Here is a 15,871-nt window from a genome sequence, read left to right on the forward strand (position 1 = left end):
AGAGAAGCAGTTCATATCAAAGAGATTTCAGGTGTTTCACTAGGTCAAGAAGGCCTGTGATGTACCATAGATGTTGCAAAACTAGTGCATTTATTTATTTAAATTAGGTAATCATTATATAAATATTATATTTGAGGTTTTATGGCTACACCTGACATCTACACCATCACTAATGGAAAGTTTTCTAAACCATTAAGTTAAAAAAAAAATACTATTTTAGATTTATTTGAGGAATTTAGCATTAGACCAGGGGTTTTATACAGTTAGCCTCAACCTCAAACAAAATGTACGAGATCCCGGCCCTTGCTGGCAGATTTACTGTATATACTGTACAATAGCCAAGTAAATATTAAATAAGATACATTTATAAAATGTATATCAGCTGTACATTCTCCTTTACATTTAAGGCTATATTCTTGTACAAATGCAGCCTTCATACATCTGACAGGCTCTTCATACACCGTTGTATAATTAATGGCTATAAATAATTATATTAATAATATGAAAGTGTATTTTGTACTATCTTTATATATTTAAAAAAAGAAAATGTCCTTAGAGCAATGGGAGTTTTACATATTTTTGTAGCCTATATCAATGATTCTTGAGATAAGGGACAAAACAGGTTTTAAATCTTATTTTTTATTTTTTATACTTAAGTAATTTGAAATGGATATATTTGTAGACAGAGGAAACATATATATATATATATATAAACTCTGTCAGACACACATAAAAGCATGCTATTTTTATTTGATCCATCCAACAATAGTGTATAGTCTTTTATTAACTAATCATAGTGTTCAGTAAAGGAGTTAAATGATAAAATACATTCTATACATTCTTTTTTTCTGTTTTCACACTATTCTGAAAATTCTGATGGAGTTGACAAAATTGAATATATATATTTTTCCCATCTTAACCATGTGTTGTACACTGGAGCCATTCTGTTTTTCCTCAGTTTAAGCTGCCTCTATAACCCAAACTCAAATGCCCAACTTATTTTATTTCACAATGGGATGACATAGTTGACATGTTGAAGCTGTTACCAAAGAGACTTGAACACTGTTTGTTTAAAATATGAAAAAAATATCAAACTTACCTGATGTAAAACAGTTAAAGGATGGGCAAGGAGGAGGCGAGAACCGGCTTGTCAATATAAATAATAATTTAATGAAAACTCAAAAACAAATAAACAAACACACATGACGGACATGCCCGTAATTCTCTCTCTCTCGAACAATCGTCACCGGCCGCCTTTATCCCTCGCGGCCTCATCAGGCCGATTGGGGACCGGGCAGCGATATTCCGACCCGGCCCGCCCCCTCCTCTCCACATTCCTCCGGCGTTATCTCAGGCCGGGTGCCACTGGCATGACGTACACCCCCTATCCCTGGGCGGGGGTGTATCTCGCGTCCAGCGTGGTCATCCCCGCCTTCCTCGCCCTGGGAGGAGACAGGAGGGGAAAAACAACAACAAAATAGGCGAGGGAAAAGGCCAACACGGTGCGAAAGGGAGAGAGAGAGGAGAGAGAGAAAAAGCTCACTCACCGGTTCTCTGATGTACCGTCGTGTGCTCCTCGAACACTCCTCCACACTCAGGCGGACGACAGCCCCTCCACCCACGGGCGAACCGGAGTGAAACCGTCGACCCCCAGCGGACAGAATGCGCCTCCGCTTTTCTGGCGGCAAATGGGGACACTCCTCCGCCCCTGGCAGCGCCTCTACCGCTCTGGGCGGTCGGAGAGTTTCTTCCCTCGTCCCCTCGTGGACGGAGGTCTTCCCTCGACCCCTCCGCATCTCTGGGGACGGCAGGGCACTCCTCCGCCCCCGGCAGCGGCTCCCTCGCTCCAGGCGGTCGGGGTAGCCAGTCCCCACTTGCCCCGCGGACGACGGCCGTACCCCCGCATCCGGGCGGTCGGGCTACTCCGTCACCCGGCAGATGGCAGCGGCGCTCCCCTGGGTGGACGGCAGTGTCGAGGACTCTGCGACGGCCATCCCTCCTCCTTCCCGGCTTTCGGCACCAATGTAAAAAAGTTAAAGGATGGGCAAGGAGGAGGTGAGAACTGGCTTGTCAATATAAATAATAATTTATCCCTTTATCCCTCGCGCGCCTCATCAGGCCGATTGGGGACCGGGCGGGCGATATTCCGACCCGGCCCCGCCCCCCTCCGCTCCACACCTGACCACTTGGAAAGGGTTACTCAGATTTATAGCTGACCATTACCTTATCTGATTTATTCTGGATTATAAAAACGTGAAGACAAATTTTATAGGCTGATTTTTTTATGGAAAATACAATTTAAAGTTTACTTTATTTTATTTATGAATTTGTAGCATTTTTAAACACTATGTTTGTCAGTTTAACATTGTGACCTCATGCTGAGGACAGGTTAAGTTCCATGTGCTTCCAAGTGTAGAGCATGCATTTTAAATTCTAATGAAATTATTATAAGTAATGAATGCCCTGAGTTTAAACATTTTCTTTAGATTTTTCTTTTTGAATATTTTTATTATTATGAATTTCTTGATTTTGAAGATTACTTTTTTATTTAGGCCATGTTTTGTCCCATATATCAAGAATCAGTGCTATATTTTTTATGTGAAAAAGCACCTGCCACAGAAAAATGAAGGCATGTCGAAGAGATCTCATGTTTAACAAATAATAATGGACACGTTGTGATTTTGTTACTCATATATTTGGATTTTCCACATATGTGTCGCTACATGGAGTTCTAGATAAACTTGATGTAAGTCACAATCAATGTATTTAGTTGATGGTTTATGTGTCCTATGATTTACTCACAGCTCTCACATCATCAGAGAACATCGGATTATCATTCTTCTAATATGAATAAACCATGTGTTATGATGCCATTCTAACAAAAGTTGCAGCTACAGAAGTTAAAGGCCAAATAGCTCATTTTAAAGTAACTCATTTTGATTCCTCTTTATAAAGCTGAAACATATTTGCTATTAGTTTTACTTTTCATTATCTTTAAAATACATTTTTATTGTATTTATACAATACATGTTCTGGTGCCTCCCTGGGGAGGTGTGCCCCCCAGTTTGAAAACCACTGCATTAGACAAAGATTATGGGAAGAATGTTGGAGGTTTAATGTCAGCCATACAATGATTTATGGAAAGGTTAACCTTGTAGTTAACGCTTAAAACACTTTCATGCTAATAGCAGTAGCAGACACGCCATATCGCGCAGCTGAACTACAAACACTGCACTGACTTCCATGACCTTCTACCACAGTCCTCACGGCCACGGGAGCTAGTCCTAATGGAGCTAGTCAAATCTGAAAGCCAAACTTGAGCTCACTCACACATATCAAGCTAATGATCAATTATTAAAATTCACAATCTCCAGCCCCAGTGTCCCCATATGGGTGTAGACGACAAGCAATTATGACATGCTTCTCGCTCTTCGGACCAAGGCATGTGAAGCTATTTATAAATGTATAAAAGATAGATCTTATTACGTAGAGTTATTTCCCTCTTATTTTAGATGTACAGATTCAGATTAATTTGTAATTAGTCTTGAGATTTTGAGCCTTTGTAGATAAAGGATTTGAAACTCTATGCTTCATTCCAGAAACAAAGAACTTTTATAAAAATAAATAAATAATAATAATAATACAAAAAAATTGCTGGTTGCTGGACTAAAATAGCATAAGCCAGTGGTTCCTGATCCTGTTCCTGGAGGCCCCTCAACACTACACATTTTGGAAATCTCCCTAATCAAACACACCTGATTCAACTCATTAGCTAGTTAATAGAGACTCTACAACCAGAATTGGGTGTGTCAGAAAATGGAGATATACAAAATGTGTAGTGTTGGGGGGCCTTTAGGAACAGGGTTGGGAACCACTGGTAAGCCTAAATGATTGTGCGCTCAGACAAATACAGACAAGTATGTTTGAATGCCCTGGCTAGCTTATCAGTAAATTAGTTTTGAAGTAAACTGTTATTGTTTAGTTGTAAACATCAAATTAATGTAATGGAATCTAGAGTCATGCTTAAATGACAGTTTATTGATGGCATTGTACAAACACAGTCCTTTAAAGCCAGTAATGTGGATGGAAAAAGGGAAAAAACTAAAGAATAGAGCAGCAAGGCATCTAAAGCCCTTTTCTTTGTAACACTGATTTCATTTTCAAAATCATGTCATGCAGCACTTTTCGCCTGCCTTAACTTCACATTAATTTGCTCCAAATGTTAGATGTCTATCCTCAGATAACAAAAGACATACATAAAGACATAAGGCTCTGTGGCCTGTACAATCACCAATATAGTTTTAGCCATATTAGAGGGGGACATCAATTAATAGTTGAGTCATCAGAGCAGCAATGTTTCCAAATGGCAAATTGTTAGCTTATTCATACTCTCTGTCAATGACCTTCATAACAAATGAACATTTGGTCTGTGGAGGAGATAGGAGCAAGCTTTCTCACTAACATGTGTGAGGAGTGATGCACCGTCAACTGGAAGCATTGGAGTTGTACTCAAGAAGGACAATGAAATGGTAATGAAAAAGACAGGGAGAAGGGAGTGGAGTGGGGGCATAAATAAAAACAAGGCATACGTGATGATTTCAGAGTTATATAGAAGGTTTCCAGTCATGTTAATGCATGATATGACTTTATATTGAATCTCTGTCTAATCCGTGAATCCATTCATGTGATTATACCACTGTGATCATCAGTCATGCTGCATAGTTCATGTTTCAGCAACTCTCCTCCTGCCTGGATGTTTGTTGATATTTGTTGTTCTAAAATTGCTCTATCAAACTTCATTCAGACATCTCACTTAGATTAATGTGGGATAAATAAAAGATGTCCAGTGCTATTTTTGATGGATGAGATAACCTTGAGGGGGAGGGACAGTTTTAAAACTACTCTGTTTCTCAGCTCTCAGCATCTTGGAATGCATTCTGATGGAGTTGCTCAGTCATGAGACTCTCCTGTGTTTAGGGTGGCATGATAAATCTTTTTATTTCATTTTCCAAGACACTGGACAAGTGCATATAAGAGTAAAACCGGGGGATGTCCTTGACCGTGTGATTTATAGTCCAGGTGGTTGAGGCAAAAAAGCCACGTTTTACAGTTCCTGTCATGACGCAGGATTTTGTTTAAGGCAATATACTATGTAAAGATGGGAAGAACCATTAATGTCATCCTGCATGTAATTCATCATCTTCACATTATAGTGCCAGCCTTTGTGGATGTCTAGATTGGCAATGTTGTTATTGATCAGACCATCCATATGGTAATTCCCCTAATATCTTCATGTACATCAGTATTGTTTTAATTCTCATTAATGAAAGTGAAAGAGGAATGGCTTTTCAAAGCATATGGCTTTAGAGGGATGCTAATGGATTTAGAAGGTGCTGTAAAGGGATGTGTAAGTCAGCTTTATGATTGCCTGGTGTACTTGTTGTTGATTTGGTCAGGTGGAAAAATGAATAGGAAATCAATGTCAGGCGAGGAGGGTTTTTTTTCCACCCTGAAAGAGTTTTAAAGGTACAGTGCCCTTCCTAAGGAATGCACAGAGAAATGCTTAGTTTTTGCATTCACACCATTCAAAGCATTTCTTTCTTTCGTTCTTTCTTTCTTGGAATCTTCAACTAATTCTAAAGAAATGCAAAGATAAATTCTGTTTACATTCATATCACTTCTATCTTTATTTCTTTGAATCTTGATCTAAAAATCACATCATACAATTTATGAATCCTAGTTTCCTAATTTCCTCAGTTTAACCATAGTGAACGGAACGCAGTTGCCCTGAACAGACAGCATCCATCCAGGCTTAGCTAATGATAAAGTTGCCCATTTTACAAAAAAAAAAAAAAAGTGGGCGTCCAATGAATATTTACCACGAATAAGAGCAGCCAAGCCTCACTGAAGTGGGGCTTGTAATAAGATGCCCGCCCTCAGGGCCCTTGCAAGCTCACTAAGGCTTCTGATCATGGCAGAACGACTCCTCTCATGCGTCAGGCCAGCAGTGGTCATGATGGTCCCTCTCCCTTCCCCTGCATGCTGTGATCACCTTGCAGAATAATAAAGTTATTAAGACCTCACTGCCTCCTCAGCAGCCTGGGTTTCACATTCTTTTCAGTGCATATTTATAAATTTATTTATCCACCCCTCCACCACCCCCTTTTTTTAATTTGCTGCTCTTTGAAGCCTGAAAGCAACTCAAGAGGAGCAAACAAAGATGGGTGAGTGCCAGGCGGGAACTTATGGCACCATTCCTGTTCCCTCAGCTAGACAGAGGCATAGCCTTTAAAGAGAGAGAGGAGCACCTTCTGTCACTGATGGTGGGATGGAGTGAAAGGGAGAGAGAAGGTGTTGGAGGGAGAGGATTTCTCCTGTCAAGAGTGCTGTCAATGTGGTACATTTGCACAATTCTGCCACTTTCACCTCCCTGACCTCCTGAGACTGTGTCATATTGTTGTGTTGGTGCATGATGCTCACGGATTGTGAAGGGCATGATTTGAGAAACCTGAGACACAGTCATCGGATTTCAGTTGGGAAGGAGCCATGCATGACTTGGCCAAGATCCTAGTGAGGTGAAAGATTCATGTTGAAATTCTTGTGCTTTATGTCACCCATTAAACTATTAAACTATTGATTTTACTGGTTGAGAGGATTCTGTCAAGTTTGCCAAGTCAAGAGCAATTTCTAACTTCTTACTGTCGGAGAGAGAATGATCAAAACTTAAAGGGATAGTTCACCAAAAAATGAATTCTCTCATAATATACTCACCATCATATTGTTCCAATACAGACTTATGACCTTCCTTCTTCCATGGAAAACTAAATGGGATGCTATGCAGAATGTTATCCTCTGTTACCATTCAGATCACTGTAATTTTTTCAGTCCCTGACAAGCTACATTTATGTATTTAATGTTGAGAACTATTCCTTTAATTTCATCTGACCCATCCATTAGGAAGCAAAAAAAAAGTACTCTAAAAAGAGAGGAGAAAAAGAAAGAGGGGATGAGAGAAATGTGGCATTCTGTGCACAAAGCAGAAAAAGGACAATCTTTCCTCCTCTTGTAATCCTACTTTCACTCAGGCTGCCGCTAATAAATATAAATGTTTGTGATTAGCATCACGGCGGCACAGGTGCATGTTTTGCGAGGAGAGGCATGTTCATTAATTTTCAGCGATGAAAAGTGCACAGTGCCATAAACACTGAGTCCAAAAATGCATGGGCTGATAAATGAACGCACAGATTGTTAATGTACCATTGTATCACTGAGCCTCCACAAGCTTAAAAAAAATACGGGACCCTCTTGCCAAATCAGTGCTAGCTGGAGGTAATGTGCTAGCGGCCCGCTTTTTAATGGCCCAGATTTTGGAGTATGGAGTTTTATTTCTGTGCCTGAGAACACATGTGTCTATACTTATAAGTACACATAGGATAAGGATTATATAGACAACATAGCCCTTTCCACTCCATCTGATCTTTCACCACCATGTGGGTAGTAATTAGATTTTCTTTTAGACTGATATTTACAAGTGTGTTTGTCTCTTGACTGGGTGGATGGATGGCTAGCTGGATGACCTGTTCTGGAGGATTTGGCATTTGTTGTATATGCATACTTTACAAATAAAATTAATATATATATATATATATATATATATATATATATATATATATATATATATATATATATATATATGACTTTTCTAAAGAATGTCTATGTGCATACAAAAGACAGACAAATGCTTTTGGATTACTTTTTTCACTTTGACACTTTTAACAGTTTTTAATACCCTGTGTGTTTGTTGTCTGTACAGCTGTGCATTACATGTAGAGTTAGAGTTGCACTTACTGCCCCCTGCAGACTGACACTCATAAAAACACGAAGGTGGCAATTTAAGTTGCATTGCTACGGTGATAGGACAATTCCTTATTACAGTCTGGGGGAATTACTAATTGTCATTTTTTTACGTGTTATTTTCTTTTATATAATTAATCACAATGAATTAACAAATGAAATTGACAGCCCTAATATATGTACATGTATATATATCTATATATATATATATATATATATATATATAGAGAGAGAGAGAGAGAGAGAGAGAGAGAGAGAGAGAGAGATAGATAGATAGATAGATAGATAGATAGATAGATATACATACATAGATATATATATATATATGCATACACAGACAAAAATGGGGTAAATAAATATTTCTAGAGAACATCTGTTCATGTTTAACTACAACTGTTTTAAAAATGCAGTTCTTGGAACAAGAAAATACTGCTTTCCTTCAGACCAAGAAAAAACAAAAAAGAGAACCCAGTAAAAATGGGTTGTTTTTCAGTCACAGCAAAAATGTTTTATTAGGGGACCGTCAAACACCTGCCTTAAAATGTCGTTTCACCATCTCCCGAATGCCATTTTGCTTAATTGACTTGGAAATGGCCCAAATGTATTGCTGAATGCAGTCTAATTAATATTAATAATAAATGCCATTATTAACATCAAAGAACATCTGGTGCCCTTGTTTACCCACATGCCTTATATGTAGCACATTTTGCGGCCGTTTCATCTCACAAACAGAAAGGGGGTAAACACTTTTTGAATTTTGTCTTTATTTATTTAAATTCTAGTTTGACTCCATGAAGTTATTACCTCATTGACACGCAGGTCAGCGTGTACTTGCTGTAAGCAAGAGGGCTCGCTCCTTCATCTAGTGAATCTTAGAAATGTTTGGACTATTTCCAGGCTGGAGTTGTGGTGGGTACCATGGAGGGTTTAGGGTCCCTGGTGTACTTCTAAAAAAAATAAAAAATAAATAACTGCTTGTGCAAGCATCTGTGCCAAGGGGCTGCATTAGGAGTTTTTAGCCACTATAAATCAGTGGGCTAAATAACTTTAATCTAAAATTTCATTAAGTAGTCCTTGTCAGGTAGTAAAAGAAAGGGATAATGCAGTGGTGTTTAATGATAATTGGTGTTTGGTTAATAAATTCTGTGAGTTCCGATTACTTTCTAGCAGTCGGCGGAATGCTAGCCTCAGCAGTGTAACTAAACCTCAAATTGATTAACTCGCCTGAACTAGACTGTTCACAAAGATGGCACCAGTCCAAAAAAAAGAGAGTGCAGCATGCGCATCAGCCGGATGGTGTTGTGTTGCTCCAGCGTAAGGAAATCAGCTCCCCCCGGGTGCATTTTTAAAAGCCTAATGCCTTTCAAATGATGTCATCACATGTTACCTTCTTTCTCTCTCTGCCTTTTTACTATCTAAATCCAAATGTTTCTATCATATTTTCCTTGGGTGCTATAGAGGAAGGGAGGTCAATGACTGACTGTGACACGTGACACATTATTGTAATGGATTGGGGAGACATCTTGTGTTTTAACGATTGCAGCTTTTTTTTTCAACAGAAAGTGATATGAGAGTAATCAGAACCACAGACTGATTTAGAGTGGAAGTGTGATTGTGAGCTATCCATTAAAGGTGTGTGCGTGTGTGAGTTGGGGGCAAGTTAAAAAAAATTGAAAATTAAGGTGGGCCTATTGTTGTTGTTTTAATATTAACGGGAACAGGGTGTGGTCCATCTGGAGAGGCATGGATGCACATACACACACACACACACACACATTTTGGGACTTTCCATAGATATATATTATATATCACTATATATAACTATATATTCTATTCCCTAACCCTACCCCTAAACCTAACCCTCACAGAAAACTTTCTGCATTTTTACATTTTCAAAAAACATAATTTAGTATGATTTTTAAGCTGTTTTCCTCATGGGGACAGACAAAATGTCACCACAATGTCAAAAATCCCGGGTTTTACTATCCCTATGGTTACATTTGTTCCCCACAAAGTGATAAATGCATGCTCTCTCACACACACACACACAGAGAGTAGAAAGCAGTGTGATTGACACACCCTCTCCCAAATGGCTTTTCCCAGTTGTGTCCTGTCCGATTCCCGTCTGTTGTTCTGGGCAAGTTCTGTTACATGAGGTGAGTCCAGTAAAACTCACTTGTCCTCTCCCGCAACCGTTACATACAGTATGCTATTAACTGCAGAATATCCAGTACTCTATCAGAACTCTGGACAATGAGCTGGGTATTGATACATTGTGTCATGCTTTTGGAGATGCTCTTTATTATTGGTTACGGCAGCAAAAATCTCATAAGCAAATCCAATGGTCGATGAGATACTTATGGAGATACAGATGATTGATACCAGCATAGTCTCAACAAGCAAGTTAATCATAAATTACAGATGTAACTTCATTATCCCCTTGTCTTAGTTAGTCAGACTGTAAACATCTATAAAAGAACGCAATAGCATTTGATAATGTTTTGGAGTATTGTCTAGGATCTGGATTAAAGAGTTATTGTTTTCAGGCTTAACTGGATAATATATGAAAGCCGTGGCTCACTTGTGACAGTCATTTTAGTGTTGTGTCTCTTACAGATTTTCTTTTTGCATAAAAATGGCTGAGGAATGGAAAATCAATATGCAGAAAATAGTTATATGTGGCGGGTTATCGAGAATCTCTGTGTTGCAGACACCCTGGGCCGAGAGATGATGTGTAATATATGAGGTGACCTTCAAATGTCATAAATGTGTTGTGCAATAAACTGTCAATATTTGTGGTTATTTGGTGCAGGATGACTTTTACAGTAATTGGAACAGCCGTATTAAAAGCTGGGGAGCAGTCAGCTGATTAAAGACAGCCCTGCTGGCCTCTGTGTGTATGTGTGTGTGTGTGTGTGTGTGTGTGTGTGTAGAGAGAGAGAGAGAGAGAGAGAGAGAGAGAGAAAGAGATAAAAGAACAGTATAACCTGTAAAGGCTTCATATGGTTATGTATCTGTGTCTCTGATATTCCAGTAGGTAGTTAAGAATGAGATTGACATGACTGATGATTTACATTAAAGTCTGGATCTGAAGAAAGTCTGAATCTGAATAACATTTAATATCATGAGAGTCATTATGAACACTCAAACTTACATATACAATATATTATGTGTGAATTTGAGAGTGCTTGTTTATTTATATGTATGTTGTTGTGGGACAATAACATGGTGCTTGCTCTCCTTGCTAAAAGCCTGTAAAATCTGCCAAAACAAGTAATATTTGTAAGTGTCGGGGTACTAAACTAAAGTGGGTCAGAGTCAGTGTTTGTTTAGGTGTGAGGATATGTTTGGGTCAGAAAATGGGGCACACATCACAATGTAATGCATGTAGGCAAAACGGAGGCAGCAAATTGCAGGAATGTGATCAGTAACAAGAGAGAAGGAGATGCTGACTTCACTCTTTCTTTTTTAACTTCTCACATCTCATTTGACTCTTAAAAGAGGGTACAGAAACGAGGGGAGAAAAACAGAAAAAGAAAGAAAGATTACTGGTTCAAAAGCTTTTGATTGAAGCAAATGGTTGCTAAAGTGGGTTGCGCCATTCAGACGATCTCTTTCCCTACACACGCCGTATCATGTGTAGGTGTGGAAATAAGAATGCATTTAAAAGTCACGTTTGCACCTGGCTGGTCACGCGCTTATGGACTTGCAACTCATGTAAAGACACAGAGCCAAATGCTGTTACAAAGGGTAAATGTGATTTTAAGGTTCAGATTGTGTGCATATATGTTCTTTTTCCAAAAGTCAGACACACACAATGATTTCGGACGGAATTTTTTTTATTTTTGGCCCTTTTGCACTTTATTAATAACTTGGGGAGTCACTTTACCCACTTTGGTAGGCCACAGCTTCAACAGCGATGCATGTGTTTGGTCAGTCTCTGGTTAATGTAACTTCTCAAAGGACATGACCTGGTCTTGTATCTCATTAACTTCACTGGGGTGTCAAACACTTTGCACTATATGATATCCCTCTGTAACTCACCCTGGTGTAACACTGCTGACATCTCACATATACGCATAGTGACTAATTAACTCCAAGTGTGGGCTTGTTGACACTCTTAGACGTTATTGGTGTGACAGTTGCTCCATCAGAGCGAGCCCTTCGTTATCACCATTTCCCATCAAGCTCACCGCCGACGTCACCTGTCAAAACTAGGGCTCCACAACGAAGCAAAGACCCTGTTGCTGACATGGCTGGTTTCTTTTTCTCTATTGTTCATTTCAACACAATCTGCCATATGCTTCCCACAAAAGATGATGAGAGGCTGGATTGGGACGTGAGTGTACTTGGGTTTGGGGGGGGTCGAGGTGATGTCTCTAAAGAAAGCTTCTGAACTGTCAGCATTCTGTCAGGTTGTGGAGGGAGGGGTGGTACACATAAACTCATTGATTTGTTTGACTTTATGTGGCATTTGCAGATTTGGGTGGCATCTCTGACATATGTGGCTGGTTTGAAGTGAAACGGAACAGTCTGTGAATTATGTCTTTCTCTGTTTCTCTGGCTCTTAGATGTTGGGGATGAGATGGCAAAACCTGTGAATGCTGTCCAGCCCCTCTCCACCCAGCACCGGGACAGGAGCATGGGTTCCAGCATGAAGGACTGCCCCTACTGTGGCAAATCTTTTCGCACCTCTCACCATCTAAAAGTACATCTAAGAATACACACAGGTGTGTAAGAAATCTTGAACAACAAATCCAAATGGCTTACCAATAAGCTGTCCATGACACTAACACATTTAGCATTTTATTCTTTTCCCAAATGCCCCAAAAATTATTTGGACACTTAAGTGATAAATAAATAGTGATGATGCTTATGATTAGGGATGTGCCCAAAGCCGAATACCTTATTCGGAAAGGCACAAATAATGAATTCAAAACGGATAATGGATTCATCCGAATAATATAAAAAATATTTGTATGACTGATTATCCAAAAAGCACAAATTTAAAGCGACATTTTAAATAAACACGATTCACACATGATTCCCATGTATTCATTTATAGCCTAAACCTGAGCGTGGTTAAATTCCTGACCTGAAGTGATGATTTCATGTCGGAGCCCATCTATATGTCTTTTAAAGTTGACCACATTTATATCCACATAAGCGATTAAGGTTATTAACTGGTTAATACTTTATTCCCCCAATAAGTTAAAATGCTCCATAAATGTTTAAATGCTCCATAGAGTATTCTTCTTTAAACTGTGCTAAATTTGAAAATGTTAAGTGTTCTTGAACTCTGGTAAGTAACTCCTGTAAATGTAACATTATTATTATTATTATTATTATTTAACTAAATAATGGTGTCCTATTGTAAAAATAAACACCTGTTTGTAGGCTATATTGATTTTATTTTAATTTATATAAATGTCTGAATTTGTATTTATTATTCACAGCAAAACATGTGCTTGACATTTTACATTTTGCTTAACACATCATGCCTCCAGAATAATGTTGTTATACATGCACAAACAAACGAAAATTCTGTTTCATTTAGATATTAATATCTGAAATACCAGGAGAAACCACAGTTAACAACATATTCCAAAGTATATGTAGCCTTCAAATTCAGCTTAAACTCGCAAAAAAATTATAAAATATTATTTTTTTAGTAATAATAATAAAATAATAATAATAATTAGTAGTATTATTGTGCAATTATTATTTAAAAAATATTATTTTATTCTTTTTTTTTCTTATCAGTTGAAACTGAATAATACAAATTATTAGTATTAGGCTATTATTATGAAAAGGCATATTCAAGGCACATTTTATTTATGGAAACTATAAATGTAAGAGTAATACTTAAAAATAGGCGTTTCATTTAGATTTAACGCATTTCCGGTTTAAGCCCCGCCCACACCTGGTTCTGTCCAAATGCAGAGACAGATACAGATAATTTTGTCATATGAACAGATACAAATCTACATTTATGCATTTTTTGGCAGATAATTTCTTCCAAAGAGACTTACAGTGCACTTATTACAGGAACAATCCCCCCCCGAGCTCCAGGTTGAGTTAAGTGCCTTGCTCAAGGACACAATGGTGGTGGCTGTGTGGATCAAACCAACAATCTTCTGCTTACCAGTTCAGTGCTTTAGCCCACTATGCCACCACCACTCCAAACATAGACAATGGCTTTGCTGTTTGTCATTCAATTTCCATCAAGTTCACAGCAGAGAAACCACTGTAGTTCACAACATAAGTGGTGTGCATGTCCCACTATCTTTTACAATCATCAAGTGTTTTAATACTTGCTGTCTTAAAAGAATGATATGTTTCATCATATTAAACCTAACAATTATTTTTCTGTGACATGTTATGCTTAAAAATCATATGATATCTTTCTTTAAAGTAAAAGTATTTTTTTATTATGTATTTATTTATTTATATATGTTGTCTAATGCAATTATATTCATACATATTTAAATGTGGCTTTTTTGTCCAAATAATTTTTGGGGCAAATGTACCTCTCAGAGATCACATATTCTAAATTATTTTAGGAGTAATCTTAATTTATAACATTACCATAATCACAGTTTTTTTTTGTTTTGAACCCATCATTAGTAATGCACCTTTTACACAGCCCACTTTTTTTGTTTAAAACCTCAGAGCCCATAAATTAACTTCAGGTATGTGTGAGAGGACGCCCCTGCCTAGCAGAGTAATGATGTGAGCAGTGCTGGTCCATTGGTTGTCAAGAGACCCTGCTGTTCCACCCAAAAGCAAGGCTGAGGCTCACTAGCAGGCACAACTGGCCCAGTTAACATGCAGGATAACCAGGATAAGCTCTGGGAGGTCACCTTAGATTCAGCCCACTGCTGTCTCTTTTTATATGTGATTGTACACTTTTTAAAGGACAATATTTTTATAAGTGAAGTGGAATAATAATCATAATAATAATAGTTTATTATTATTATTATTATTATTATGGGACATTTACACTTGGCCTCTTCATGCATTTTCACAGATCGTATAACAAACAGATCATGAAAAGAACAGGTGTAAATCCCCTCTGAAATGCATTCGCAAGGGATTGCAATTCAGTCACTCAAACCACTTCAGGAGGTAGTTTGAGACCAATTCCAGACAAAACTGGTCAAGTGTAAATGCATCTGGCTCAAAATGCATATGTAAACTTTACTCTGCCCTAACAGTGCTACGTCAACATAGAGAAAATGAGAAATGTAACAGCTGCTACAGAGTATTTGCATAGGACTCACGTCACGCAATAAATAACAACAAATTAAGACACGGATGCACGTTGTAGGAAAGACAGGACTTTATTTCTTCATTTATTTGATGAAGATAGCTGAAGAAACTGAAACTAAACACTGCCAATGAGTGCAGCTGATGTGCATGATGCGTCTTACCTACGAGAAGCCCGGGGGGGTGGGATTGTGCAGCCACGTCACGCAATAAATAACAACAAATTAAGACACGGATGCACGCTGTAGGAAAGACAGGACTTTATTTCTTCATTTATTTGATGAAGATCGCTGAATAAACTGAAACTAAACACTGCCAATGAGTGCAGCTGATGTGCATGATGCGTCTTACCTACGAGAAACCCGGAGGGGTGGGATTGTGCAGCGCGTACAAAAATAGAGACACACGTGCACTGTTCAAAGTCAGTTGGAATAAAATAATAAATTGAATTTTAAAATTTTCTGCCTGGCATAAGTGAACTTTGTGTTGTTTGCTTATAGTGCGGGAATTGAAGATCAGATTTATGTCTGTTTGCTGAGATGCATTGATATGACCAAGTGTAAATGGAATGAGCTTATTCAGTTGGATAGCAGTCCGATCAGTAAACACGCATGAAGTGACCAAGTGTAAATAGGCCCTGTTATTAGCAGGCGACTACCAGCCTCATGGTCCAGGAACGTCACTTATGGCTGAACCTGGTTGAGATGCTGGAGGTAGACAAAGCCCGCTTTCTCAAAGCCCCACCGTT

General features: G+C 38.4%; 1 protein-coding gene across 5 annotated transcripts in view; it reads left to right on the plus strand.

Moving 5' to 3' along the window:
• LOC127651699 (zinc finger protein 536-like) overlaps window positions 1-15,871 on the plus strand; it is a 217,589-nt gene that overhangs the window by 140,395 nt on the left and 61,323 nt on the right. For all 5 annotated transcript variants that reach the window (XM_052137659.1, XM_052137688.1, XM_052137679.1 and 2 more), the window contains one exon: window positions 12,426-12,584. In XM_052137659.1, the coding sequence (XP_051993619.1) occupies window positions 12,426-12,584 (159 nt within the window). The remainder of the gene's footprint in view (window positions 1-12,425; window positions 12,585-15,871) is intronic.

This window comes from Xyrauchen texanus, chromosome 1, assembly GCF_025860055.1.
Source record: "Xyrauchen texanus isolate HMW12.3.18 chromosome 1, RBS_HiC_50CHRs, whole genome shotgun sequence".
Lineage (NCBI taxonomy): Eukaryota > Metazoa > Chordata > Actinopteri > Cypriniformes > Catostomidae > Xyrauchen > Xyrauchen texanus.